We start from the raw sequence: 25,952 nt of genomic DNA on the forward strand, positions 1-25,952 counted from the left end.
CACAGCCCTTGAATGGATGTGGAAGTGAATGGGGTCTTTAAATACCAGCATCCTGAATGTTTATCTTAATGCACCTTCTTGAAATCTACAGCTGCAATGGATGGAAGAGGCAAGTAGCTTCAGTGTTGAAAAAAAGCCTGTTGAGCTTTTCAGGAAAACATAGCAGGTTTATTCAAAACAATCCGTTTAAAACAGCATTAAACAACCCAAACATGTTGATGTCAAAATGCCCAGTAATCTTAGAAAAATAATGATATTTTCACCCTTGTTTATAAGCAATCATTTCTTGATAAAGCATCAGCAATGTACATTTAGCATTTAATATGATTTCATACTTACTAGCCTGTCTCTTACAACTATTTTTTTAAACACAGCCTTCCCATAGAAGAGATATAATCACAGTTATCATAAAGTCAGGTTATGCTGTAAAAAGCCCCATTACCTGACTATTTCCTAAGGATGCCAAAAGTGCTGCAGGAGTCAATGCCTGTATCTGACATTTTCTTGGAATGTTGCTAATACAGAGTAACAGGCAGCAGTCCTGTGGTTTGTTCTTTGGAAGAGGTTTAAAAGTGAGCATATTATATGAAGTACAGTCACAGATTGTGTTCTCACTCTCGATACAGTCCCCAAACAGGTCATACTTAAGAGTGAAGAATACTCAATTTGTTAAAATTGGTCAAAATCAAGTCAAGCTTTCATTACATCCTTTATTAATGGAAAATAAAAGTGGGATAATTCTTTTTCAGTAGTAAAAGAAAAACTTGTTAAAACTGCATATTAAATAGACTTCATGATTTTAATGGCACCAAGTTTAATCCAGCTCTTTCAGGTATTCATGTAGGTATGATAAATATGACTGGAAGCAAAATAGAGATATTAGATTGAATACCTTAACCCTGAGTGGAGACCAAAGAAAGGAATATATATCTATAAAAAATCCATTTCTATAATCTTGTTTATGTCTGGGTTCAGGTTCTTAACTCACTGTCTAAAGCAGCTAAAAGAATTTGACAATTTATAATACACCATTTCAGTTTGTCACTGTTTTATGATTGAGCAGTAAGTATTCACTGGAACTTTGCTTTTGAGACCTCAGTTTCAGGTACCTGCTGATTCTGACCAAGCGAAGTTGTGGATTGTGCCCCCTTACCCTGCACACAGTGCTCCAGTGGCGCCACCAGGTTAAAGACAAGGCAGGGGGCTGCCCAGTGCTGACATGCAGCAACCTCACTGCTCATTCATTGTAAGGTGTAACAGAAGAGAACAGGTCTCTTACAGCTTCCTCAGCATCATCTCTCCTCCTGTATTCCTCCAAACAAAAACTCAAGTGTGCAAGAATGTTACAGTCAACAGTACAGAGATCAGGGTCAGACTAGCTTCAATAAGACTTCCAGAAGAAAATTTTATTCGACCTTCAACTGCTGGGTAAACTCTCTTCATTCTCTGGAGGTAGCGCGAAACAACCTCAACGTCAGGTTCACCTAAAGAAACAAACAAAAAACTGTTCTCTGCATCTGCCAAGCTCTTAACCAAAATGTAAGAACTTGCCTACATTCCAGTTTTAGCTCAAGAATCAAATTGTTTTCTATGCTTTGCCATTTTGAATCAGCACACATCACCTGTGGTGGTTTGTAGCCAGAATTTGTGGTAGCAGCTTGTATTTTACAAACAAACAAACACACAAATTATTTTTGTTTTGTTTGGCTTGTTTTGTTTTGAATTTGTTACAATGGTATTTTCCAGTTCAGGTAGATTGAGATAGTCTCCCACCTGTTTGGGGTATAGGGCTGTAGACCTGGCAAAGCTATTGGTTATACTTCTTCAAATTTACTTTTTTTAGGAGAAGTTTTTAGTCTTGGCACTGCTTGTGTGCACACAAGCACAAAGTATTACATGGGTTTTTACAGTGCGAGACCCTTTCAGTCACTGATGCCAACCATGCAATGAGCCCCTTCTGATCCAAGCTCTTAACCTTCCAACTTAAGAATAATTACAGTTTTACCCTTCTGTTGTAGTGAAAGACTTTACCAGAACCTTACAGGTTGTTGCCTTTCATTATTCCTAATGATCTTAGTCTCATGAGTAGGGCTGATGTTTTAAATCAAATTTTGTTGAACTCAATTTAAAACACCAATTGTACCTATGAGAATCAACTTTAAACACCTGTAGAAAAAAAAAAAATTAGCCTGTGACAAAGATCCAGAAGGAAAATTTTTGAGGTAAAAGCATGCTTTCACCATGCTCAAGCAGAATATAAAAAATATAAGTTCTGCAAAAATGTAGATGGGCTCCTATGAGACATTTTTTTAAAAATACAGCACTACACCTCTTTTGTGTTTTCAGAAATAATGGATTTTAATCTCAATTTTTTTCAAGTTTCCCTTCATCTTAAAGGATGGACGATACCAATTTTACAAACAGAGACATTCTAACACTTTGCATGCAGCTTGAGAGGACCTTAAGCTGGTGTTATAAAACACCTCTGTTCCACCTCTGTGGTGTGGTGTCTGTGGCACCCTGCCTTCTGCTGCCTGCAGAGCTCCCAGGGCTCCCTGGTTTTGGCTGGGCCAAAATTCCCTTCGAGCAGGTTGGCATCTTTCCCCCCACCCTATGTTGTTCACCTGAGCTGCATGTTGTTTATCAGTGTAGGTGATGATTCTGTCTTTCTAAATAATTCTATACAGTGGAAATTTAAGGTCTGTAGAAAATAGCATCTTTCAGTAATGAGTACAAGTGCAAGGCAGTGTAAGATGTACTCTACTTGTTCCTTGCTGCTTTTCTGGTTTACCACAACCTCAGGACTGCTTTCTGAGCACTGCTGAATTGATAATGTTTCTCTTTGAAACTTTTGTGGTTTTAACCAAAAAAGAATAGAGTTGCTGCCTGCAACCAAATCTAGCAAGCCAGAGCTGTCAGGGTAGAAGCAAGTTTAATCATGGAGTATAGGCAAAAAGTCTGAGGTTTATACTGTAGAAAGATCTTTTCATTTTTGTGAGTTGTTTGCCTGCTACCCTGTTAGAGCCCATACTTACCTGGACTGTATCCCCCTTACCTTTACTGTATCCCAGATTTTTGTCTTTCAGCATGCTGTAGCCATCTCCTCCAAATAACATATAGGATGGCAGAGTCACGTTGTATATTTCATCCATCTGGAGCGGGACATAGGCTGGGACTCGGCACGCTGTGCAAAGCACTTCCAAGCTAACAACTCTGCTTCCTGGGGCTCTGGAGAGATCATAGACCACGTGGATGCCTACAAAAATACACATTGGAATGCCACTTAGTGCAGGGCATGTTGAACACACAGGGCCAGAAGCAGCATTCTCCCTCATCTTCAGCTGGATCTTTGCATTACTTTCTGTGACCGAGAGTTGTATTGTTCTGAATTGCACCACTTAATGCCCTGTGTCCTTTGCACACTTACTCAACTTCTATGCAAGAACATTCCAGAGAAATAAGAATTGCTGGAGCACTGTCCCACCTCATTTACTTATCTGATGTCTGTTCTCATCTCTACTCCACAAAAGGAAATTACTGGTCATGGGATTGGAGTACTGCAAGATAAAAATACCTTCCCTTATTTCTGTAGTCACATGCTTTCTCGTTTCCCTGGCCTGTTGGCTGAAATTACTTTTTTCAAGGCCAGCCAGCCTAACTTGGTAGCTATTCTGGATAATAGGCAGTGTCCTGAAAAAGGAAAGCTAGACCAGGGCTGTACACGAGGCAGTGTCTCCTCACTGCAGGAGAGGCAACATTTCTCACTGTGAGCCTGCCTTGATCAGGGCCAGGGGAGAGCCAGGCCCCCAGAACAGCCCTGCCAAGAACCTGCAGATGAGGAAGCCACTAAAGGTCCTTCAAAGCACTGAGGCTCTTCCAATCCCAGCACTCTTCCTGCTCTGCATCTTCCTCCTGAACCCTTTCCAGAGCTACTGGTTTTCTTCTTTTTCTGTGGAGAGGCAGCAAGCAGAGCTTGTTCCTGTTTCACCTTAGAGGTACCTAAGAACTGGTGAAAGTGTGAGACACTGTGTCTGTGGCGTGTGAGGGATCACATTGTCAGGGTGTATGGGATGAGAGGCTTGGAGGGAGGGAACCAATGCATCAACCCCTGCCCTAAAGTTCAGCTCTTCTGCTAACTAAACAATAAAATCTGCACTAAATCACAGAGAGACCAGGAATAAACATGACTGTAGGCTAATACACATCTGGATAAACATATAGATAGCTGCAATTGAAGATTTGAGTAGCTTTTTTATATTAACTGTTCATCCATAAAATGTTTAGAAATTCACTGGAGCAATTCCATAGCCCAGTTGGACAAACTCTAAAACTGTCATCAGTCATTAGAAAATTGCACAAAGTGATTTTGATAAACTGAAATTCAGCACAGCTATCCAGTTTGGCATTTCAGGTAGGCTGCCAGTTAGGAACTAAAAACTGGAGTTGTAGCTATTTCTGTGCTACAGCTACACTAAATTCTATTTTCCCCTGGTTAATTGCAGTGTTAAACTGATGCCATTATGGGTTTGGAAGCTCAGGAGCACTGTCTCTGCTGAAGGGAGCAGCGATGGGCTGTGTGCTGCAGTGGCTCAATTAAACACACATGGGATAAAGAGTGGCTGCTGGCTGGCATGTGGGAGGCACAGGGTGAGGATGTATGGCCAGCTTGACATTCCATTCTTATAAAAAGTCTTCCAGATGTAAAAAGGCCAACAGGAGGGATGGCTGTTTTGGAAAACTGAGAAGAGGAAAGAAGAAAATATACCTCCAACCTGCAGCAGCTCTCCACTTCCTTTTCCATATCTCCTCACACTGTGCTCAAAAGCTTCTTTCACTGTGGAGCCTTTTAATGTCACCATATCAAAACGACCTCCAAATGGCAGAACAGACAGCAAATCTTCCACAGTAATGCTACCTGGGGGAAAGACACTTTGTTCACTTCTTTCTTTGGTTTTTTTTTTTTTTTGTTATTGTTGGGGTGTGTGTGTGTTTCTTTTTCCTGTTTACAGAATTATTTTAGGATTGTTTTTGACAAGGAACATGGCAAATACAGTTTAAGAAAATGAGGGCTTGTAGGAGTGAGACTCACATATTTTTTGCAGGATCCCAAAGAACCTGTATCTTTTATTGTCCAGCAAGTATCAAGACCAATAAATCAGAGTTTGGTGTAACTGCATGTATTGCTATTAAACAGAGCTACTAAAATACATGACAAAGCACCAATCTAGGATGAAATACAGCTATTTATACTACATCAGGCACTTTTTCCAGTTAAGATTTATTCACATAGTCCTACAGAAAGATTTAGCTGAACTGAGAAAGCTGTTTATTTTCACATTTTGTTTATGTGGTATCAGGAAAATAAAAACTAAACCTTAGCATTCAGAACCCCCAGAATTTACTTACTCTACAGCAGACTACAGAAGGCTCACAGCGACCATACCAGATGACCCTGTACAGCAGGAGACCTTCCTTTGTTCCAAGGCAGCAAGGAGAGAGGGAAATTGTAAAAAGCATTGTGCACAAACAATGCTAGAGACTTCTGTCAATGTCAGCCTGAGTGCAGTTGTGCTCAAATGATGGACAACCATTTGAGAAATCACACCTAACACTGTGCAAAGCCCATCAGAACAAGCCCATACCTATTACTGTGTTCAGGCTGACATAACTTGATTCCTTCCTCCTCTGATGAAGTTGCCATTCAGCTGGTAATTTAACCTACCGTTAGTGCTCTGCTCATCAATGGGTGACCGAATCCCACCTCCGTTCAGGATGCACATTGAAACGTGGTTCCAGGTCTTCTGATCCGGACGCCTGACATTCTCATAAAGCTACCAAAGGAAAATGTTTAAACAGATTTTATCTTCACTTACTATAGCCTCTGGAAATTTACACCAAGTACAATCTGAGATTGAAAAAAACAAAGGTTTTGACTTTTTTCTCATTATCTTCAGCCCTGTTGTAAAATACTTAGTTGCTAAAAAACCCAAGTAACTATTTTGCTTTTTAAAATTCTTAACATGAAAAATATTTGCCCTTTACTGTAATGAACTCTCAGGCTCTGCCCTAGTCTGTGTGTCTATGGCATGGTCAAGGCAGGCCAGATGAACAAAGGAAAAGTAATTTTTTTATTTTATTGACTGTGATAAAGACAAATGATTCAAGCATATTTGGGGAACTGAGAAGTGAAGAGGACCTTAAATACTGTTGTTCATTAAAATCTCTTAGGGAAAGCATTAATTAATCATTTTGCCAGAAATTAAATTTTTTCAGCTCCTCTGTGGTTGGTTTTTAGTATTTGGAATGGTCTTGGGTAACTAGAAAGGTGTAGTAGAACAGTGGAAGAACAGGAATACTAGATTAGAAAGTCTACTCTGCACAGCAATGGGTCCCCAGCAGCTCAGTGGCGAGGCCCTGACAAAACGCAAGGACGGGATAATATTTGCATGTGGCATCCTTAATAGTAAAGAAAATGAAGGCAGATATTTGCCCAGTTGCATCAGGATGATAAGTCTCCACTGTTAATCCTCAGAAATAACTGAGTAGAATGGGGAAAGGCTGAAATGACCTAGGATAACAGGATGGACTGCTTTCCATACAGGAGTGACTATGGCCATAACTCTTTGGTTTTACAGAGAGAAGTACAGGAAGCACATGACAGAAGCCTATGAAATGAAGAAGGGCATGTGGAGGCTGGGTAGGAATTTGTGTCTTTTCTCATTTCAAGAATGATAAAAAATCTAAAAGATTCAGAGAGGGGTGACGAGGATGGCCAAAGACACGCAAAACTTCTGAATGTAGAATGATGATGCAGATGATGTAGACTTGGATTATCTGACCAGGTAGAGATCATGGAAGGAAGTATTCAAGAAGGCTATAAAATCTTCTTGACTGGTGTGATGGTGGATAGGAAGCTAGTTCCAGAGCAAGGACCTCTTGACCCCCAGCAGTTATGCAGGCAGTGGGCAGCAGCAAGCTAGGCACTGACAAGAGCAAGGTCTCTGCAGGATGTGCAGGTCCATAGTGGAACACCCTGCCACCAGCTGCTGGGAAGGCTGGAGGCAGGCAAAGACCAGTGGAGCCACTTTGCGGGAGCTAATCCCCACTGTCTCCCTCCCCTTTTCCCTCCCTCTCTCCCTGTTGCTGTTTCTTGCTCTCCTCACACGTTCCAGTTGAGCCAGGAAATGTCAAGAGACCTCTTCTGCCTTGGGAATGCCTGAGCTGCAAGCTGGTGGGGGACACAGGCAGATCTGAGCACAGCAGCTCCACAGGCTTGTCCAGGAGTATGCTCATCCCCTATCATCCTCACTCTGTCATTTTTGGAGACAAAACTTAGGGATGAATGGTCCTGTCATGTGTTCCAGGTGGGTCACTTCTCTGCTGCACCCCTTGTGAAGTGTTTGTGACCTCTGACTTGCAGCTGTGTAAATGCTTTGTGCCTCCAGCTTAGTCATCAAAGTCATGCCCTGAGGCCAGAGTCATGCTTAGGTTTGTAACTCTTAATCAAAGGATTGCAACTTCCCAGCCCTGAGCTGAGGCAGCTTAAAAGAGGAGCTCACACAGTGCTGTTACCAATTTCACAGTCTTTTCACCTCTGGGTCCCTTTAAAGTCCTTTGTAAAATGCCATCAAGGCCTGTCAACCTTTCTATTCTGAGATTTTGGGTTACTGGTTGAGATGCATCACTGAACTAAATGGATCTCTGTTTTGACCCAGCACAAACCTTCAATCTTCTGCAATTCTCAATCTCTCCATTTCTCAGGACAGCTCTAAATATTAAAGCTTATGGAACAGGCAGATCTATTTTTTTCCTTTATACCTCTGACCACATGTCAGCAGACAGGAAAGCAAGTACAGAACTGGCAAGGCAACATGAAGAGAAATCTATCTATCTGCTGATGACTGCAGGTGATTGTCTAGGGACATTGATTGAACTAAAATAGAATTTGATCTCCTAAGAAAAAATGTATTGCAAGAAAATCTACAAACTTCTGAAAGATTGCAGGGTTACTTTCTTTAAGTTTGAAAAGTGCCAAAGCATTTGTTCACATTTTTGCAAATAAAGATATTTAAAAATCTAGCAGAATTAAAAAAGCAAGATGCTCCAATTCTAGAACTGTATGCAGAATTCCCAAATGTTAGTCTGATTTGAAAACCAGCTCTTGAACCAGAGAATTATTTTGAGGACTATAATAAGAGCAATACCATGGACTAGATAAATAGTTTTGGGAACATATACCTAAGTCATGATTATTAACTGTCCCTTAACTTTCCCTTTATGGGAAAGTTAATTTTCTGGAAACAGTTACATTAGTGAATGTTTTTCCCTGAAACACTTAAATGAAATGATGTTGCTGCAGGGCAGTAAAACAGTCAAACTCAGGAAGTTTAAAAACTGGAAGTGACCTCTTGTAAAAAGACTTTTCTGGAGTTATGTGACTGTTAAAGCCCAGCAGAGCCTGTCAGAACACAGCAGGGGCTGGTGGCTCCTTCTGGGCTGGGGTGTTCTGTGCCCAGCTGGGTTCATGGCCTGTCCCACCCCCTCCTTGCTTCAGCTGGCACCTTTGGGGCTCTTCAGGGGGACAATTCTTGTCAGCAGCTTGACAGAAGATTACCCAGATTTGTTTTCTGTGCCAGTGCCATGAAGTGACAGCAAAGCCCAGTGAGTAATGAGAGGACAGAGGGTGAGTGCTGTGAGCAGGGGCCAGCAGCAGGAGAGGGGCAGGGGAGCTGAGCTCTCCTCCTTGCTGGGCCCTTAGATCAGACTGCCACGTCCCTTGAAAGTGCATCCCTCAAAGGCATCTGTGAAAAAGCTGTTCTCTCTGTGAGGCTGTGCACAAAGAATAAACTGCTGCTGACTCTCTGCAGCAGCATTCCTTCCAGCCTCGCTTCTGCCAGGTCTTTCTAGGGACACGCTGGATATTGCACTGTAGGAAAGCAGGCACAGAGCCCATGTGCTGATAGTTTGGATCTGGATAGCTCTGGAGTAACCCTTAGATGTAATTGCCACCAGTAGTGGTGAAAACATCTTACCACAGCATCACAAAGCAAATTGCCCATGTTACATTCTTGGAAACGGCACGCTTGGCTTGTACCATTCAGGTAAACACTAGTTTTTCCAATCTCTTCAGAATAATTCCCCAGGTTTTCTCTCCATTTTTCCACTTCTTCCTTAATGTGCTCATCTGTAAAGTAATATAAAAGTGTAAAATATGCATCATACATATCCCATATTAATGACACTTCAGTGAATACAAACTTAGGAAAAGAAAAGGTTCAAGATTCTAAAAGGTTGCACTTTCCCTAAAAACTTCTCAAGCAACATGGCAACTACATTCACTTCAAAAAAAGCCTGTAAGGGGAGAAGGCAGGACAGGACAATCAAGGGAATAATCCAGTCCTGTGCCACAGCAAGGTTACCTCCTCTGTACTTTTTCCCAGTCCTGTTCTAACCTCTGACTGATGGGGTTTCTAGTACCTATCTTGACAGGTGAGAGAATTTTAAAAATACAAGTGAGATTGGTCTTTGATGCAAATTTTTTTTTGCTGTTTGTAATTTCCTCCCTTTAATGTTGTACTAAAAGGAAAAATGGCTCAAATATCAATATCAGGGAATAAACATTTTGAAGAAATTAATTCTTTATGCACATCTGTCTCTTAGGTGAAAATTTAATTCTTTCAGAAAGAAACCAAAGATACTTATATATGCAGACAGATGTTACAACTATTTTATATCAGCTACTAGTTTTTAATCCATTTGCTCACACCTGTCAGCAAGAACAACATCTATGAAATTTTACCATCAGTGTATCTGAATTTTAAGTTTTACTGACTTCAGGGGGAGAATGTACAGTTTCATTACATCATCTCACTACATTATTAGGTAGTGAGAAAAATACAGTCAATATCTATGAACAAATAATTTTTAAACTATTTGTTTTACAAATACTCAGGTAGAACCCAGAAAGTCTGATAAAAGCTCAGAACTTCATAAAAAAACACAGGAGAAGAAACAGATTAGAAAACCAGCCCTGGGTAATTGCAGAGCTGACAAAAAAAAAACACTTAACAGAGCTCAGATGGAGTTACAAACAAAAAGCGACAGAGAGATTCTCCTCATCCCACTTCTTTAAATGTTTCAGAGTTAAAACTGCATACAAGAACTCATGGGTTTGTATGCAGTTTTGTATTGTATTTGCACTTTGGCAGAGCACTTGGCAGGATAGTTCAAGTTTTTCCTGGAACATTTCCACTTTCCATATTGCTCTAAACTCTGCTCTGAAGAACCCAGCCTGTGGCAAAACTGTAAATTAGTCCTCATAATCTTTTAAATCACAATTACAGGACTAGCTAAAACAGGTCCTACAAAGTGGTAGGGTATTGTATCACTTGAACTCTTACAAAAGGACTTTCAGGGATTTTAAATAGATAAAAACACACTCTGAATGCATGCATATTCAACTGTTACACAGGCTGAACCCTTCACAGAAGAGAATGGGCAAGCTCAGAAAGAAAGCTGAATTCTTATTCAGACATTGTATTTAACATGACAAGACTCGAATTGTAGTGGAGTGCTGTAGGCAAACTCAAATGCCTAGTCCACATACCTTCAGGAAAGCTGCTGTCCAGCAGAATGGGGTTTCCAACTGCTTCAACTACATTTCCTTTCTTGTCAAATGTAACATTCAAGTAACCAAGATATTTTCCATAAGCATAAGCTTGTACAACTGGCACCTTCCTCCCATCATCTGAGTCAACCATGAATGGATAGGGGCCAGCTGGCAGTTCAGTGGAGGGTGGGGTGCCTGCACAGAACAAGCATGAAAAGCGGCTCTTCAGCTCATGTGACCTTCAAGGAGTTACTACAGTGACATTTCAAATGTTTCTCAGCCTTAACAAACCCAGCCAGGATAGAAACAGCCATGGCTGTCAAGCAGACATTTGATCGTTCAGTTATCTCATAAGAGACAGTGTTGCTTTCAGGACATGTACTCAAATAACTACCACAGTGTTTTTTGAAGTTATGACTGCACACTCCGCCATGACATCACATCACAACAGCAACAAAGCAACTTTTCATTCCAATTATTGCAATCTGAACCCCTCAGTAATGCAAACATACCAGCCACTGGACAAAAAGTTTACTATTGAGCCTTCACATCACATTATTCTGCATCAGGCAGAAAGTAAGAATCAGAGTAAATCATACATCAGACTTCTTGGTCTGAAAAAGTCTAATGCATTTTACTGCTAATAAGCAGACAAAATACCTATAAACAGTTCTGTGAATTTGTACATAGAGCCAGCTGAGTTTTTTTCACTATACCAAACAGCCTCCAAAATTTCAGACAGCCTGTAAACCCTCTGCAAAATCAACCTTCATTAGCATTAAAGTTGTGTGGTCATGGATTCAAAATTCCTATCAACCTGCAAATTCTGAAAGATGACTAGGGATAGGACTTGGAAACAGATTAAGGGAAGGCACTGGCAGAGAAAAAGAGAGAGCTCAATTTGCCACAGGGGCACAGAAGCCACACAGGGCAGAAAGTGGCAAAGAAAACCGGAACTGCACAGCACAGCTCTTGCCTCAAGGGTACCAGGCTTCTCCGTGTCTCCTTGACATTATCTGAGTATTGACAACATTATCTGAGTAGTATCTCTCCCTGCTGTTATTCCTGTCATTATTTCTGCCCCACTGTCAGACCAAGGCTGGGTAGCTCCAAGAGCCATCACGTGCTGTGTGACAGAGCTCCCTCAGAGCCTGCTGCTGACTCTTGTCCCAAAGGTGGTGGCATTTCCCACCCGTGTGTTGGTGAGCTCAGGGCTGCTGGCAAGGCAGGGGCAGGGGGAGCAGGTGCAGAGGAGGTGGATCCAGAGGAATGCAGCCTCTTCACTTCCACTGCTCACAGAACAACTTGTTTCCTTCCATTTACCTTTGTTTACTTAATATCAAATCCTAGGATAAGCAGCATGATAAATATTCCTGCTAGAACTCCAGTACAATTCATATTCCTCTCTAATCCCTCCTATTTCTCCAGGGAGGGGAGCTGCAACAAACTGAACCAAACTTACCACAGAACTAGATTTTCTACTTTCAGCCAGGCCAACGGAGTTGGTTCCTTGGAGTGCCACTGAACTATTTGTTTATTTAGGGAAAAAATTAAGAAATCCTGTAACTAATGAGGACTCTCCAGGATTTATGCACACAAAAGTGGCTTTGGGGTTTTCTGAACTGAAAAAGGAATAAGTTTTGATTTCTTGTCCTTCTTTAGTCCTCAAATGAACACAGCATTAGAAAGATATTCTTTCTAGGCATTATTATAGTTTATATCAGCTGTGTGTAGTTAACGGCTTGTCCAGAGTCTTACTCATTTCTTGTTTTCTAACAAAATACTTTCTGATTCTGATGCTTCTTTTCAGGATTAATTAGCACTATGACATCTTTCCTTTGTAAGATAGATATGTTCCTTCTGAAATGCAAAGACTATTCAGTGCATCTTACCCCAGCAGCACTAGAATTCATGCTCAGTCAAGGCATGAGACGCTGCTTCATTACAAATGCACAAATTCATACTGGGTGACTGAAGAACATGTAACACTTATCTATTTCTAACCCTGTTTTAGCCAACACACTACATTTTCATAACATCTGTTCTGATGAAAACCAGAAATTCAACTGCTCTAACCCAAAACTACCACTGTTGGTTGAATCAGTTCTACAAACCAAACGCCTGAACAAGTCAGGACAATATTTGCCTTATAACTTGTGGATAAACTGGAGATTGGCAAATATCTTAGAGACAGGTTGGACTAGTCCAAGATGAAACCCTTACATTAAGATTTCTCTGTGGAAATGCCTCCATGGGCAGTATGTCTCTAAACTTCCATGACAGAACAGGATGAACAGCTCATACATCCCCACTTAGACTGAGCTGGAACATTCACCCAGATTCTGCTGACACTTATTGATTACACCTCTTGATTTAAATGAGAGCTTATAAGCTTAATATAAGCAGCTTGAGACATGCAGAAAGATGTTTCGAATCAGATGTTTTACTCTGCAGTGCAATCACCTCCACAGATGTGGCTGTTTCTCTGGGAATGCTGACTGGTGGCTTTGACTCAGCAGGGCATGGTTCACAAATGCACTCAGGATGCTCCTGAACGGGTGAGCATGTGTTTCACAGCACTTGGGATAAAAATTATATGCTCAGACCACATTCTGTCAAAAATCATGTTTAGACTAAATAGATACTTTTGGTGTATCTCCCCCAGACATTATTTTTCTCACCTTGCCAGTATTAATAAAAGTACTAAGAGAGTTTTGTTTCATCAAAAGAGTTGAGCCCTTGGAAAAGGGACCAGAACTCATTCCTAGCTGAGATTTTTAACCTGAAGGCCGCAGAGTCTCCTGCAGTGTGCTCTCTCTGGCACTGTGAATCTTGGACAGCCACAAAGGGGGAGGGCTGGAACAGCTTGACATAATCCAGTCTGATCAGAGCAGGCTACTCCCTGGGATGACTAGAAGTGTGCTCGCAAACTCCTGCAGATCTAGACAAGATATGAGCTCAGATATCTCAGCTCCTGCAGCGCTTCACATCATGGTTCCAAATTGTGACATGTGGCACCTCTTTGGATCACACCCACAAAGGTATTTTGACTACTGTGGCTACCACGATGAGGCACAAAATCTCTACAGGCATTGGCCAACACAGCACACTCTACAGACATTTTGCACAACACAGTGCAAAAGAATATGGATTCTACTGTGTAAATCCACAAGGAATGCACACTCTGGATACGGAATCCATCCTTGTTTTTCCCATCTCAAAAATAATTCAGTAAAATTGCATGCTGCATCCCAAGACAAGACCAAGATCTCTGTGGCTTGGGCAGGTCAGTGTTGGAAGGCCCTGCTACAGGCAGCTGTGGAACTTGAAGGTGGTCAGGAGGAGATGGAGCCAGCAAATATCAAAATATAATTTCTATCTTGGGGAGTCCCTGAGCTGCAGACTGGTGGGAAACATGGGCAGATCTGAGTGAAGTGTCTCCACAGGCTCATCCAGTACCCTCAACCATCCCCCTTGGTCACTCTTAGACACATGGTATTGGGATGTTCCATTCTGCTTTTTGTTCCACTTTGGCTACTTCTCTGCTGCACCGCCATGCAAAGTGTTTGTGAGCTCTGACTTGTAGGTAGGTGTGTAAATGCTTTGTGCCTCCAGATTAGTCATCAAAGTTATTCCCTGAGGCCAAATTCAAGAGATGTTCTGATCTGCTCAGTGTGCAACTGTGGCATGCAGTTGTTTCTTTTTAACAAGTGAGATAACAAAAGGTGAGAGTGCAGATAAGAAAAAAAGGGCATGAGAAAGAGAGGAGATGAATAGGGAGAGGAGAGGATGATAGTGCAAACCTTTTAAGTGGTCAGGTTCCTAGGGTAGCGTACATAATGTTATCCCTGTGACTAGGGCACATAGGAAACTTTTCTAAAAATTACAGAAAATTCCCATTATAGTCTCAACCAGTTATTAAAGCTTCTGTTAAATTTAAAGGATTTTAAAACTTCAATCAAACAGAACAACAAAACAGCCTCTCTTTGACTTGTGTCCTTACACTCTGGGGAAGGTAACAGCATTGGGGAAGTTGCTGATGGTAGATGTTGCCTAAAGTAGCACTACTGCAGGAGAAAATAGATTAGCAATGTTTATCTCTAGAATGACATCTGCCTTTAGAGAAAAGAAGAATAAAGAAGAATAAAAGAGGTATTGAAAAAAACAGATGAAACTTGGGGAAGGTATTTTAATGTCAGACCAAATGAAGACCTATGAATATAGAATCAGATTATAGAGAAAATCAACACCATAGCAGTTTTGAAGTCTTCTATGATTGATTTTTCTGACTAAGTCACATGCATGTTTAAAAGTAGACAACCAATTTATTCCTTTATAGATGTGAGCTTAAATTATGGTATGTTTAGCAGTAATTTACAGGTATTACTACCTTTGTTCCTCTTCCCCACTTTGCATAGGTCACCTTGACCATCCACAGCATTATGGAAGCTCTCAGTGAGTTGTGGTACTTGGTGTGCACAGGCTGTTTTGAACTGGTTTCTTCCATGGAAGTTATGGACATGTACCAGCTATGAACCTGGCTGAGTGCAGCCAGCAGTAAACTACATTAGTGAAAGTTCTCCAAGTTTAAAAAAAGTTTCAGCTCAGCTTCAGAAGCAACATTTTAGTAAGAAGTAAAATACCTGTATAGAGAAATGTGTTTGTATGTCCTCCAATCACAACATCCACTCCTTTTACTTTTTGAGCAATATTTTTGTCCACAGTAAAACCAGAATGTCCTAGTGCAATTATTTTGTTCACTCCCATAGCAGTGAGTTTATTCACTTGCAGTTGCAATGCTTCAATTTCATCTTCAAAGGTTACATCATCCCCTTAAAAAAAGAAAATAAATGGAAAGAATTTACTTACAAAGTACCTTAATTGCTACTTTGAAATAAAGTAGTTGACATCAGATATTAGTTTGTATAATTAAAAGAATTTTGAATGGCAGTGTCATTCAAATATCCTTAGCTGGTTCAAGCTCTTGATCTGACCCAATGTTTTTCAGCCTCTCAGGAGCACCTGTGTGCTTAGACTAATACAACATTTCTGCAACAAGCTGTATGTACTTGCCTAGATTAAAAAAAGTTATAACTCTGTAAAAAAATTCAGTGGCATCAATGGTAGGATCAAAAATTGAATGACTTTTATTATTTATACTAGGGAAAGGAAACTGAAATGTTTGCATATAAACACTTGTATTCTATCACAAAGTTTTTATTCTTCCCCAACGGTATTTCTTGGAGATCATCTATCTTTTCCCAAATTAAATCTCCCTTTTTACTGCATGCTCATCTTGTTCTTTCCTTTATCCCCCCTCCTCAAGGCTTTAAAAAGCAGCTTCTTCAAAGTCCTCCATTAAGCTCTGAATTGCCTTTTGATACAAATACTCTCACCTAATGTGAACCAGACTCAGTAATACCAGTACAGCACAGCACACGTCTGAGCTACCATCCTGAAACAACAGCATAAGGAACGGAAAGTCTGAAAAGGGGAGACCTTTTCCGGACAAGGATGTTGGGAAACCAACAGTCCTTCTGCAAGTTTTCTGTGCCTGTTGAAATTACTCTAATGCGACAAGCAGTTACATGAACACTAGAATGACAGGCGTTTTTATCCTGGGCACAGTGGTTTGGGTTGCACAAAAGGACTTCCTATGTAAGAGGATAATTTCCCTGACAAAGCTTTAAGAGTAAAGCTTAAGGACAGGTTCAACTTCGACTTTCTGGTGAAGACAACCAAGTGGCTTTTCTACCAATTCCTCTTCTACCTAATTCCTCTCCTTCCTGCAGAATTTTTTGATCAAATAATTTTGAAAAATGCCTTTAAAGTAGGAAGATTTACATTATTTCATAACAAAGGGAGGAGGGAAACAAATCCACAATCCACTGCAAAATGTTTCAGGAAATGAGGAGGAAGCTGCTACAATGGAAGAGATAAAAGAGGCTTACATAAGTTGGTTCAGCACCACACCCATTCAATAGTTCTGTTAGTGCCCGAGGGAATCTTTGTACTGCACATTGCAGAGTGAATTGTGCAGTGCATCCCCACATTTTCTTCCTGTGGACCTCTTCTCAGAATCAAAGAGTCAGAAGTTAATTGAGGTTGGAAGAGACCTCCAGGAGCCATGTAGTCCAAAACCCATCAAAGCAGGAACTGAAAGCCAAATGAGGATGCTCAGGGTCTAGTCTGAGCTGGCTGAAATTCCAGTCTCTCTAAGCAACATGTTTAATGGCTTAACCATGCTTACCATGACAAATTTTTTCCTTAAGTCCCACCATAATTCCCTCTGTTACTGCTTGAGCCCATTGTTTCTTGTCCTTTCTCTTCCCTTCTGGGAAATCTCTGTCCCTGTCTTCTCTAAAAAATCCCCTTACACCAGTGGAAGACTGTGTTTGGTTCCCTCTTAGCCTTCTTCTCCAGGCTGAAGGAAGCCACTGGCCCCTCTTTGCACATCCTTGCATCGACAGCAGCTGGGCCTGATGCAGAGCAGCTGGCAGAAAGGGAAGTGCAAGAACTGATCCCTGAGCTCAGGCTCCTCACGTACTCCTCCCTCCACCATGGACCAGCTGCACCCCACTGGTGTGGGGACCAGTTCTGCAAAGAGACCTGAGCTCTTCAAACAGAGAGCAGGAACAGGCCACTGACAAGCTGTGCCAGCATGCAGGTGCCTGTGGGCTAACTTGTGCCATGGCCAGTAGCCAGGTGGTCCCTGACAAAAAACTGTCCCCAACAGCACCGGCTCTGTTATGCCTCTACGCCATTGCAGCCTACAAATGAGTCTTCTGCATTGAAGACATGCTATTATTAGTCTTCAACCCACAGAATCATAGAATTCTTTAGGCTGGAAAATGCCTCTAAGATCATAGAGTCCAACCATTAATCCAGCACTGCCAATTCCACCACTAAACTGTGTTCCTGAGTGCCACATCCACACCTCCAGGGATGGTGACTCCAGCACTTCCCTGGGTAGTCTGTTCCAGTGTTTGAAAACCCTTTCCAAGAAGAATTTTTTCCAAAAATCCAACGTAAATCTCCCCTGGAAAAGCTTTGAGGGCATTTCCTCTGTCACTTGTTACTTAGGAGAAGGACACTGTTCCCCACCTTGCTACACCCTTCTTTCAGGCAGTTGTAGAGGAAAGGTATCAAAACAAACTGACCCAGTCGCATCATGAGGGGAAGAACAAGGCCCATCCCATGCAGGTAAGCCCATCCCTCTCCCAGGACTGTCCTGTCAGGACAGACAGACACCAGAGCTTGGGTGGGGCATCCCACTGCCAACGCACCCACCCACTGATGTCCTTGTTGTCTGCCTTGCCCTCAGAAAGGGAATTCTGCCTGGGGCTGCAGGGGCTTCTTTCACCCCTTCTCCATGGCCTAGCCATGGCACTGCACACAGCTCTGCATCCTGGTCACCGGAGTAGTTGAGATGAAATGGGCCAGCAGGTTTGAAAGTTTTACAGTGGGGGACTGTAAGAGCAATTACACAATGTTCAATTCTCCAAGAAACCAGGCAAAAAGCAGCATACTGCTTAGCACTCATCTGGGCATTTTTCAAAACAATCAGAATCAAAATTACTAACTTATTGCTCATGTCAATATTCCACTTCTCTTTCAAAGTTTTAAGCTGATTTGGCATCCTCTTTTTAGGTGAGGTAGAGTTTCAGAAAAAACAGCTAAACTGTTACAACTGAACAAGGGAGAAGAACCGTCTGCCTGTTAAAAATATTATGCATGACAGTCAAAATAAAGTGGAATAAATGCAATTTAAAATTCCATTTTTGAAAACTCTTCCAAGTTGATAGTTTAAGTAAATATTTTGCTGCCTGTAAGGTTACTACAGAGTAAGTAGGTTTGCATTTACACCTTATACAAAAATACAGTGGACCAAACAACATTACAGAACTAAAGCAAGTAGGCTGGAACCATCAAATACTAGAAAGTAAATACACAGGTAACTGTGTCTGTGTGCCAAGTTATGAGCTACTCTTTCAGGACATGGAAAAACCTGCTGGGCACTCAGCTGAGATAGCTGTACATGGCAAAACAGAGAACTCCAGAAAAACTGCCAGGTGGCTATAATCTATAAATGTGTTTCCAATCCCTATGGTTTCCAAACAGTGGCATTAACAGTACCTTCAGCAGAGATTAGTTGGTCCCTTCCAGTGCAAACACTGAGATTTAAGGACTTTATATTCTGTTCAAGTATTTTGATAACCTTTTTTTAAGCAGACTAAGTTATAATTTCATAGCTGGGTGGAAGTTATGGAGATTTAACAATAGAAGAAATCACACTCACAAAATACTTCCACAGAAGGCAGTAATGTAGGAATTCATGTTTCAGCATTCTCAAGCTTCCTGTTTGCCTTGAGAATGCCCTAAGAGTGTAGAGTATGCCAAAGCACACAGAGGCAGAGAAAACGGAATCATCTGGAAGAAATGTGTAGAGATAAGCAAGGTGCTGAATTTAAAATTAGCAAGGTCCCTTATCAGTTGAATATAAGGAATTAGATTGATAATTATTTAGCCTGATGTCTGCCACGATTTCACCAGTCTAAAGGATTGCTAGGTCACGGGCAAGATATAGTCACTGGAGTGTATTAATGTGTCCTGAGTTCACATTTTCAAAGCTTCTAAATATTCCTCCACACACCAAAAAGGCAAAGAAGAAAACTAGAAAAACTCTGATCACTATAAATGTTGCTGTTAAATTTTCCTCTGCCTTCCTCTGCTCAGTTACACTGTGGGATATACTTCCTTAAGGATGCTTCAGCTCCTTCAATGGAGCTAACAGGATTTCCCTTTTACCACTGCTTTTTCATCTAGCTGTGGTCTCTTACAGTATCTCAGCATACTGAGGCATTGGTTATGATGTCTGAATGTTATTGGAATTATATTCAAATCCTTCATAGAATAATTCCAGCACTATCTGGATTTTCACCTAGTGTATTTATTTGCAAGATGGTTACTTTGATGATCTCACTGCCCTGACACGGGTGTTTGGAAGAAAAGCAGCAGCAGATTTTATTACTCCCTAACAGAAGACAATATTGGCTGTCATTATTCAAACCTAGCATGACATCTGATGATATCCACCCTCATGCCCTCAGGCACAGGTGAAATTCTATTGCCTTCACAAAAAACAGATTCATTTTCTTTTTTTGTGGGGAGACAAAAAGACAGGAACCCAAAACCACATCATTAAAAAAATAGAAGTGAGATCAATAAGTCTGTTCAGACCTCAGATGTCCATTTCTTGACAGGTTAAACATACAGCATTGGAATTAAAAACCACAGAAGGAAGAGTTTTATATTCTAATACTTCCTCAAAGTATTAGAATATATTAGAATATAATATTCCTTTTTTCCAGGAAAACAATGCACTATTTCTGTATTACTAAGCAATAGAAAGAGAAATAATAACATGAAATAATAGTATGAAGTCCCTTTTCAATGCGAAAGTGCTTCAAAGCAGTGCTAAGAGTATCCCTAACTGCAAAACCCAGGCAAGAAACTCTGGTTTTTGTTACATGTAGGCTGAACTCTGAGCGGGCAGTGACTCATATCTCCAACAGCTGATTTAAATGTGTTTCTAATTCCAGTAGACCATTTTATTTTAGCAAAAAAACCAAACCCAAACAAAACCCTCATCAAACCAAACCCCCTAAAAAGCTGGAAAAAATAGTCAGAAATTGAGAAGTCTTCTTCCTCATGAATGAAGCAATTGTGGTAAAAGCTGGATGGGTGTTTCTTCTGTAGTCAAATTTCTGCAAATATTTTGAGAGGCTAAAAACATCTTGGGCAACTTTTGCTTCATAAACAAGTAGGAACCTCTTGGTTTTGGGCATGGAGGCATCCAAGGACAAAATTTCAACACACAGAGAAATGTCACACTTCATGCTAGAGACAAGCTGTATTCATGCCTTTAACTTTCATTTAAATGGATTAATAACGGTAAAATATCATGGAATATAACTTTAAAAACCCAAGCAAGAATAAGAATCCCAACAACCCCTGAGCTCTCCTGCAATCTCAGTGACTTTCTGATATTCACAGATACAGTCCAGGTCTGTATAAAAGAGGGTTTTAATGTTAGCAAGACTTTTTATGGTTAAAAATCAGGCAAAGCTGAGTAATACAAGTAAATTCTGATAAAACAACAGGCTTCCTACTTTTCTGCTGCAAACATTCATCTTTGGATTTAAAAAAGTAGGCAAAGAGCAAAATAGTAACAAAGGACAAAAACTTACATACTAAAGAAAACATACCTGGCTGGGAAAGAAAAGAAGTTTCCTTTGTAGTGTAGCCAACAATTCCAACTGACTCTGAGTCAAAATGAACTATTTTAAAAGGATGAACATATTTCATCATTTCGTTTGCTAATGGAGTTTTCCCTTTAATATTAGCACTCAGGACTGTAAAATTTGCATTTTTAAGAAGAGGATCCAGTAATCCACTCACACCTTCATCAAACTCATGGTTACCCAAAGCCTGCAAAAAGCAAGAAGAAAATATGACACCCTACCTCAAATATTTGGTGTAAATTGTCTCATAATTATTTACATGGTATGTTTGAGAAAATAAAGTCTATGTTCTATGAAAGAAAATCCTAACTTTTCTAAACCAACACATTCCTGTTTCACAGAAGTGGTTGGGTTGTTTTTCTTTTTAGATGTAGGTTTTTGTTTTTCAGACTCTCTTACATGGATTCAGATGTGAAATACAGATGATGTGATACAGATACATGATACAGATTTCAAAATCCAAAACCTATCTGTTTGTGACAGTGTATCAGATCAAAACCCATTCATTTTACATCCTGTAGCTCTAAAAATGAGGATTAACAATAACCACAAAGGAAAACATATATTTTGTGTATGGAAAATACATTGTTTAAATACTGAAGAAAACAAATATTGTCATTGATATATAGCATGTTCTTTAAATAAAAATTGCATTTTAAGAGCTTTTTGCTTGGACTACAATTTTTAAAACATACTTACGTCGCACTTAGTAAAGGTTCTTTTGTGCTTTACCATGCAACAAGAAAATATCATTTCCTATCCTCCATCAATATCATTACTTGCCTATGGAAGATGTAATGTTTATCAGTCAGAGAGAGTCCCCAGAGCCAACTCACAGTGGATGTGTGTACACACACGTGAGTGTGCACTTAACACGTGAAATGTTGAGACTGCCACACAAAACGAGCAGTCCTGTTTATTTATTAGCAAGGCAATACCACCCAGATGAGACTGTTTGTTTTGGAAAGGGACTTACCTCGAGGAAAATTTCCCCTACCTACCCCTTTTTCATACTCAGCCTAATTTGCCACATGCTCATGCCTGCAAGTTTAGTGATAAGCCAGCAAAACCTCCATAGATGGCATTTTGCAGAAGCACAATACATGCCAGGACTTTGTAGCATGTTTAGGTGTTAGGCAAGGAAAATATGTAGCCACAGAAACACTACAATTGTATAACCTGGTAAATAATAAATCTATATGAGGTTTCAGGTTGCAGCTGGACGAAAGCACATAAGAGGTACCAAAGCCAATGGGCCAACTCTTCCAGGCAAAAGTGTTCTAAAATTTCATTCTGAAATTAAATGGGTAAAGCTGCATTCATCATCTCAGGTGGCTTATGTACCATTCTGTTCTACTTAAACAGCCCACACACCCAGCTGTGCTTGCCCCAGTTTTTATTCTGGAATTGGCTGTATGAACCCTGATCATGTTCCAAACCAAGGAGCACCTTAAACCACCACAGGTCTGGGAGCTCAATATTTCAGTCAATTGGTTGGCAGTGTTTTTCTCTTGGGCAAATAAAGATTCCCGGCTCCTTTTATCCTCACAGGCAGTTAGTCAACGGCTCGGTGGAAATTTCAGGATATCAGCAGTAACTTGCATTGGAAATCAGCTGTTCCTGCTGACACTGGTGAGAACACTGCTCACACCCCTGGGAAGGAGCCAAATTGTTTGTGTGCTGCTGCAGCACTTTTCCAAAAGAACCAAGAACTATCTTTAAAAATATCCTCGCTTGGGAAAACACAGTGCACTCCAACTATGTTCCATTTCTAACTGTATTCTAATTGCAATCTAATTTGCCATAAAAAAATACTAATAGAGAGAGAAAAAAACCCATTAATCTTGATGTTGTCTGGATGTTCTGAAAAGCTATCTATGGACTGGTAGAGTCTATTGGAATGGTAAAAAGCTCTTTCCTTTTGGCTAGTGCACATGCCCTTTGTTTCTCATAAATATGCAATTAAACCCCAACAAAAAAAAAAAGGTTGCAAATGAATTAAGAAATTGAATGGGCTATAACTGCCACCAGCTTGTTGGAGGAAAAAATCCCAGAATTCTAACCCAACCAACCAGTTAGGAAAGATTGTTTCTCTTGGCTTTGTTGTCTTGCATTTGGATTATTTCACATCCATTAGGACACTAGCTTTAATCAAAACTTTTCCTGTGGTGCAGGTGGTTACTAAGTTGTTGATGAGAAATCACTGATGGCTAAAATATGGTTTTACTTTTGATGCTACTCCTTCTCTGAGGAGGAAGATGTGGACCATTTTGGATTGCTATATTCTAACTAACTGCCCTTACACTCAGAGCTCCTGGGACTCTGCACCTGTGCAATATCCCTTAACCAAATCTGAATCTTTTGGCCAGCATAAGCGCAAGTCACAAGGGGGAATAAACAGAAATATTCAGGCACACAACATGTGATTATATAATCCTGTTTTTCACAAGCAGCAAGTCTAAAAATATTTCAAAAATCAGGATACAAATTAACAGAAGGATGAAACTTAAAAGTAAAGCTAGTAGACTTGTATCACCTTTCCAATTACTGCCTTTGAGGAATTTATATTGGATCTTAATTACACCAGAAAAAAAAAGCTGGTTTTATGAAATTTTTTGGGAGGAAATTAAACAGGAGAAAACAGTTTGGAGGTGATAACAGGTATAAATAAGAAAAAGAAACTCAAAAAAGGAAATTTCTCCTATTTGTGGAGAAAACCTCTAATGCTTCCAGGCTGTCCTAAATCCTCCTATGGCTCCTGCCCGCATCCTGTAACAACTTTAATGACTCATGCTCCCTCCTTCACCCTGTTTGTAATCCTAGTCCTGTAACCCACTTCTAAACTTTCAGTAATCCCCACCCCTACTGTCAGGGATGTGGTTTCCCAAATTCTGTTTGAAGAAGAAGCACTATCTCACCCTTCTCAGTGCGGCTCTTGCCCTGCTCCCTGTGCCCCCACCCAGCCACCATCCCCACTGCACGGACCCCACGGTCCACAGAGAGAAGAATAGAAACAGATGCTGCAGCACTGCCCGACACTGGGCATCTATTCCTCAGGGTCTTTGGCAGCAGAGAAGGACTGAAAAGCTACACAACGTTTAGCACCTATCCTGTCACCTTCTATTTAAATTGTAATAGAATACTGGTCCTCCACAGAGGACAAGTGGTTGGCTACTTCGCCTAAGGCATTCACATCTGGATATCTGGTATGGGGTGGGTTTATTTTTTAAAGCTTATTCTGATGAAAAAACTCATGGTATCTCCAAATCCAGATTGTTCCTACATAACTTTTTTAAAACTGAACAGTACTTCAACACTGCCTGAAAAAATTTCTTCTTGTGATAAAATCAGGAACTGTACAGGCTCACAGGCTGCCCATGAACCAGTTATACCAGCAAGCACAAGACTGAAAAATGACAGACAGCAGAAAGCTTTATGAAGAAAGTAGGAAAAAACACCTCAAGCTATTTCTTGCACTGCAGAATCCCAAGATGCTCTCCAGCTCTCAGTGAGGATAAGTCCTGAATGTACACACTCTCCATCACCATTGGGAGGAAAGATCCTGTTAATGTTTCACAATTAAAAAACCGTTCACTAGGGCACGTGAACAGGGAGCAGTATCACTCACAGACCTGTCTGTCTGGTGCTTAGCCTAAGAAAGTGCACTGGGGCATGACTTTCCCTTCCACAGCTGTCCTGAGGCAGAGGGAATACACAGGTGAAGCCATTTTCACCTGCAAATGAAAGCACCGTCCTTTCCAGACAAAGCAAAAAAGATGAAGACAGAGAATGTGATATGCCCAGAAGATTTTCCCCTCAAGCTGACAGATGGGATAAAATAAAGTTCCAGTCACTCTCACAACAGCAGTCATGCTCAAACATGACTTTAATCTCTCTCCTTTCCGGGATTGTACACAAGCAAAATAAGCCACTGCCCTGCGACAAAAGACTTAAGGACATGGAGTGACATCCCCCAACCTCAGCCACGAATTCTGCCTTCTTCTCAGCACTTGCATGACCAAAAGAGGCAGAGTAAAGGTGCGTGGTTAGCACAGCCTCAGAGACCTTCCTCACTAAGGCACTGTTGTGATCCCTGGGCTGTTTGTACACAGCCCCTTATATACCCCTTATATACCACAGCTCTGAGGGCACTGGACACAAGCAGGGCGGGATTGATGAAAATTAAAAACCTCCACCCTTTGAAATAGCACTGCCAACCTATGCCACCCGTGCCCTCCCGCAGGATCGAAGCAGGACAGGCTCGAGCCTCAGGTAGAGTTAACTCCCTTGTCTCAGACCAGACTTTGCCTGGCTTTTGCTGGGGTCATTCCATGGCTTGCCAACCCCTCTCCAACAGAGCCTGTCCAGCCCCTTGCCCGCATCTGCCAAGGAGAGTTCCATTGCATCACTCTGGGTAGCCTTGCCACCATCTCCCGGTTCCTGGCTGCCCGCGGGGCTGCCAGCTCTCGACTTAATTCGGCCGGGAGCCCATTACCCATTACCAGATCACTTCCCTTCTCCTCGCCTGCCTCCTACCTGCCTTTGGCCACGATTTTAGCATTACCTACAGCCTTTTCTGATTCAACTTTGCGCACTAGAGGAGGCGGCAATGCGAAAAACCGGCATCGGGCGAGGAAAGGCAGGAATAGACCCAGCAGCCAAGGGGAGAGAAGGAGGGGAAGACCCCACCGCGCCTCTCGCCGTCCCCCGGCCCGCTTTACCATGGCATCGTAGCGCAGGAGGTTCATGAAGTGGACCGCCTCCCGACCCTTGAAGCGGGAGAACCACACGGTGCCCTGGTACTGGTCCCCGGCGTCCAGCAGCAGCACGTTGCGGTGCGCGGCCCGCTCCGCCGCCACCCGCGCCGCTCTCCGCGCCACGCCGCCGAAGCATCCCGGCGCTCCGGCCGCGCAGCGCCGCGGGCCCTCGCCCTGCGCCTCCACCCGCCCGTGCACGTCGTTGGTGTGCAGCAGGGTCAGCCGCAGCTCCGCCGCCGCCGTGCACAGGCACAGGCACAGCCAGAGACACAGCCCCGCCAT

General features: G+C 41.6%; 1 protein-coding gene across 1 annotated transcript; it reads right to left on the reverse strand.

Moving 5' to 3' along the window:
• Positions 1-146: 146 nt before the first annotated feature.
• On the reverse strand, positions 147-25,952 carry NT5E (5'-nucleotidase ecto). The gene is made up of 9 exons (XM_059469423.1): positions 25,635-25,952; positions 20,878-21,100; positions 15,253-15,441; positions 10,607-10,804; positions 9,033-9,184; positions 5,719-5,831; positions 4,766-4,911; positions 3,056-3,256; positions 147-1,484 (listed from the first exon to the last, which is right to left on the reverse strand). Exons 1-9 carry the CDS (start codon positions 25,950-25,952, stop codon positions 1,327-1,329), a joined length of 1,698 nt encoding a protein of 565 aa, XP_059325406.1. The 3' UTR covers positions 147-1,326.

The sequence above is a fragment of the Ammospiza nelsoni genome, chromosome 3 (genome assembly GCF_027579445.1).
Source record: "Ammospiza nelsoni isolate bAmmNel1 chromosome 3, bAmmNel1.pri, whole genome shotgun sequence".
In the NCBI taxonomy this organism is placed as follows: domain Eukaryota; kingdom Metazoa; phylum Chordata; class Aves; order Passeriformes; family Passerellidae; genus Ammospiza; species Ammospiza nelsoni.